General features: G+C 50.1%; 1 protein-coding gene across 5 annotated transcripts in view; it reads left to right on the forward strand.

Moving 5' to 3' along the window:
* The window catches only part of herc1 (HECT and RLD domain containing E3 ubiquitin protein ligase family member 1), a 67,912-nt gene that overhangs the window by 63,033 nt on the left and 608 nt on the right, over positions 1 to 4,271 (forward strand). For all 5 annotated transcript variants that reach the window (XM_086223693.1, XM_086223701.1, XM_086223722.1 and 2 more), the window contains exons 77-78: positions 2,414 to 2,566; positions 3,316 to 3,621. In XM_086223693.1, the coding sequence (XP_086079819.1) occupies positions 2,414 to 2,566; positions 3,316 to 3,621 (459 nt within the window). The remainder of the gene's footprint in view (positions 1 to 2,413; positions 2,567 to 3,315; positions 3,622 to 4,271) is intronic.

The following is a 4,271-nucleotide window of genomic DNA, read 5'->3' on the forward strand; positions in this document are numbered from 1 at the left end:
TAAATCTCCCATTCTGCTCAGACATTTTCATTAATTACCTGTGAATTCTTACAAAGACCTTCAATGAAACACTGACGATGTCATGAGCTGAGCCTCATGGGTGAAGGTGGGATGAGAACCCCAGATGATGACTTCCAGAAATAATTCCCATGGGTGGAATCAGGATTTATAAGGAAAGTGTGACGAGATATTTTTTTCTTTTCCTCACATTTCCCTTTTCCGTATGTCTGAAGGGACACGTGAAGGTGACATTACCAAAAACTGCCCTCTAGTCACGTAAGTTTGTACCTCATTCAGAAACGACATGCTAGTTGCTTCAGATTCATTAGGTTGGAAACTTGAATTGGCTCTCGGACTCTGGGTGTGGATGGTGAGCAGTGGTTCGTGTCTAAGGAGAGAGATGCTGCCTCTCCAGGGAGACGGCGGTAGGAACTGTACAGTGCCGGTAGAGCTGCGCCACCTTGCTCCACGGTGGCTCACTGTAGCCCCCTGAGGAACCAGGTGGTATTGCAAGACCTCATGCACAGGCATGAGCGTGTTCAGGCTAAAACAATCCCCTTACTAGCCCTCGAAGCCTGTTTACAGCCAACAGAGGCCAGCATGCACAAACCAGACACGTCTGGCTCTGTAGTCACAATGCACACACACACACACACACACACACACACACACACACACACACACACACACACACTCTAATCCTTGTGCTTATATCTTTGTGAGGACTGTTATTGACGTAATACATTCCCTAGCCCCTCTCTCTAAATGTCCTCACTCTCTCACACACACACACACACAAACTACAAGCGTAAACACAGGCACAACCAGTTTTTTTTTTATTCTTTGCAATCTTTTTCAATCTTATCTTTTAAGGTAGCCACATGACCCCCCCCCCCCCCCATTAGTGGTTTAGCTCTGCTTTGAGCTCATCTGTGGGAATGAGGCCGCTGTGCGTCTCATCTCTGCTCCAGTACACTCTGTACCTGTCTCCTCATCTCCCCATCAGACAAATAGGAGATCAAACCTCGGTACGTCTGCGGCTCCAACCATTCCTGCTAAAACCACTGCAACACAGACCCCACACACACCTCCCACCCGGGCCAAACCCACAGCTTGGCCGGCTCCAGCAGGAGACAGCTGACGCCCCTCTCCTGACCAAACAACCTCACACAACCCCGGCGCTGTAAATCCCCGGCCTGCAGGACTGCCAGGGCTGCTGTTGATGCAGCACATCCTGCCTGGTGGAGACCTGGCCTCCCTCCCAGCCTCCCTCCACTCCCAGAAAGGAGATGAGATGAGAAGCTGCTCTGCTGGCTCTGATTGGACTGCTGACAGACGAGCTGTCAAATGTTCCTCCTGGTGACGGAACACATGAACGGATGCATTTGTAACAGAACAGCAAGGACAGAAATCCCTCTACTGTCCAGTTTTATGAAGAACCACCGTTGGACAGTTCCAACACCTCATGTTACTCAGAAAATAGAATCAGCCTCGAAGACCTGACTGCGATTGAAATGTAGAAGGTTTTCACCTGGATGAGAACGAGCAGCTCTGTGCAGCCTCACCTGGCCTCTGTTGGTCCCCCTGAAGGGTTCGTTGTTTGCTCCGGACTTTTCTGCCCTGGATTGATTAGAACTAGAAACAGTAAAGCAACGGCACCTGACAGAAACTCAGAGTATCGCCGCTCACCAAGAACACAAGTGTGTGTGTGTGTGTGTTCTTGGTTTTTGTTATCTTGTGGGGACCTTTTCTGGACCCCCTTAGTCCTCATGGGGACCAAAGAGCGGTCCTGATGCAGCAGAACTTCATTTATGAACACCTGGTCAAAGGTAGAGTGAAGGTGTAAACTGCAGTTAGCTTGAGGTTGGGGTTAAGATTAGGGTTAGGGTTAAGATTAAGATTAGGGTTAGGGTTTAGATTAGGGTTAGGGTTAGAGTTTAGATTAGGGTTAGGGTTAAGATTAGGGTTAGGGTTTAGATTAGGGTTAGGGTTAGGGTCAGAGTTAGGGTTTAGATTAGGGTTAGGGTTAAGATTAGGGTTAGGGTTTAGATTAGGGTTAGGGTTAGAGTTAGGGTTTAGATTAGGGTTAGGGTTAAGATTAGGGTTAGAGTTAGGGTTTAGATTAGGGTTAAGATTAGGGTTAGGGTTAAGATTAGGGTTAGGGTTAAGATTAGGGTTAGGGTTAAGATTAGGGTTAGGGTTAGAGTTAGGGTTTAGATTAGGGTTAGGGTTAGGGTTAGGGTTAGGGTTTAGATTAGGGTTAGGGTTTAGATTAGGGTTAGGGCATTCACATGAATGGAAGTCAAAGGAATGTCCTAATAAGGATAGCTACACAAACCTGTGTGTGTGTGTGTGTGTGTGTGTGTGTGTGTGTGTGTGTGTGTGTGTGTGTGTGTGTGTGTGTGTTCTTCAGATGATTCCTCTGGATTCCTTTGTCGGGCAGAGTGCTGATGGCAAGATGGTGCCCATCATCCCGGGGGGGAACAGCATCCCTCTCACCTTCTCCAACAGGAAGGAATACGTGGAGAGAGCCATCGAGTACCGGCTGCATGAAATAGACCGACAGGTAGGACGGCAGCTGCAGAGACGCTAGTTGACTTCAGAAGTCCTGATTAACAAATGAGCATTCTTTAAAGATGAATAAAGACAGCAAAATCATGGAAGTGGGCTTGAGGAATCTCTAAAGGTTGGAATGGAGAAGAGCCTCTCCTGGTTCATTTGACTCCCGCCAGCAGGTTTGTGTCAGGCCACCTCATTTGTCATGAAGCTCCTCCGCTCCAGGTCCATGTTCAGGCCTCCAGCTGGAAACAACCGCATTCAGGAAGTCTGGTCAATAAGCCTGACCTCAACTATCAAAGCAGCAGCCGTCTGTTCAAGTGTCAGGATGGGAACATGGACGGAGAGCAGGTGCAGCTGGCCCTCGACACGCCGGGGAAGCGCACAACCGCTTCTGTTGACGGACTCCTCCATGACCCTTCCAGCTGTCAAGAGAATATCTCGTCTCAGCTGAAGGACATGGAGGAGTTGTGGGGGGGTTTAATGGGTGGAGTGGTGGTTTAGTGGATTACCCAGAGGAGGGAACCGTGTGTGTGTGTGTGTGTGTGTGTGTGTGTGTGTGTGTGTGGGGCGCAGCTGAATAACTGACACTTTCAAATTCAGCACCTGATACAAATAAAACCATCCTGCTTACCGAGAAGTAAAACCGAGACTGACGGCAGGGTTGTTAACCCTTGCAGAGGTGTGATGTGTAACGAGGGTCTAAGCCAACATGCGGCTGCTGCCCAGTATGTGATCCTGTGTCTGCTCCCGCGTCAGGTGGCGGCGGTGCGCGAAGGCATGTCGTGGATCGTGCCGGTGCCGCTGCTGTCCCTGCTGACGGCCAAGCAGCTGGAGCAGATGGTGTGCGGCATGCCTGAGATCTGCTGCGACGTGCTGAAGAAGGTGGTGCGCTACAGAGAGGTGGATGAGCAGCACGCGCTGGTGCAGTGGTTCTGGCAGACCCTGGAAGAGTTCTCCAACGAAGAGCGAGTCCTCTTCATGCGCTTCGTCTCGGGACGCTCCAGGCTGCCCGCCAACACGGCCGACATCTCGCAGAGGTTCCAGATCATGAAGGTGGACCGGGTGAGTGCGCTCCTGATCATTCTGTTCAAGATTTTTCAGTTCAGTATTTCCATTTACCAGCAGAGGGAGGCGTCGCAGACAAAATCAATAAAAATGACATCAAACTAAATAAATAGAGGAGACGGGGGTGAGAGAAGAAGACCACGCCACCATACGAATGAAGCAGTGTTGCTTGAAGGGCAGGAGATCCGACTGGCTGACCAGAACTTGGACTCTGTAAACGGGGCAGCTTCCACACAGGGCCGGAACCGTTCAGGCTCAACGTTCAGACATGACCTGCTGTTGCAGGGTTAGACTTGAGCAGACCACCTGCGTATGACCAGCAGACGAGTGGGACACTCAGACAGGCTGAAAAACAACAAACCGAAGGGACGTTTCTCTCATCTGCACATAAACGGATCAGGCGTGGACGTCTGGGATTCAGGGGCCTTCGATGTTTGGCCGATGGTTTGTATCTGCTCGTCGGCACAGGGACGCTGCCGCTTCAGCAGCAACGTGGGCTCCTAGCAAAAAGAGCTTGTCAGAAATGGAAAAGGAAAGTCCAGATTCAGATTAATAGTGAATATTTGAAAGTGGTGGTGGTGCGTAGCTCCTCTAGTGGAGTCCCACATTAAAATACTGCGAGTATTAATGCCTGTTTCGTCCCGCAG

The sequence above is a fragment of the Aulostomus chinensis genome, chromosome 2 (assembly GCF_037954235.1).
Source record: "Aulostomus chinensis isolate RoL2024-O1b breed Wild chromosome 2, RoL_Achi_v1.0, whole genome shotgun sequence".
NCBI lineage: Eukaryota > Metazoa > Chordata > Actinopteri > Syngnathiformes > Aulostomidae > Aulostomus > Aulostomus chinensis.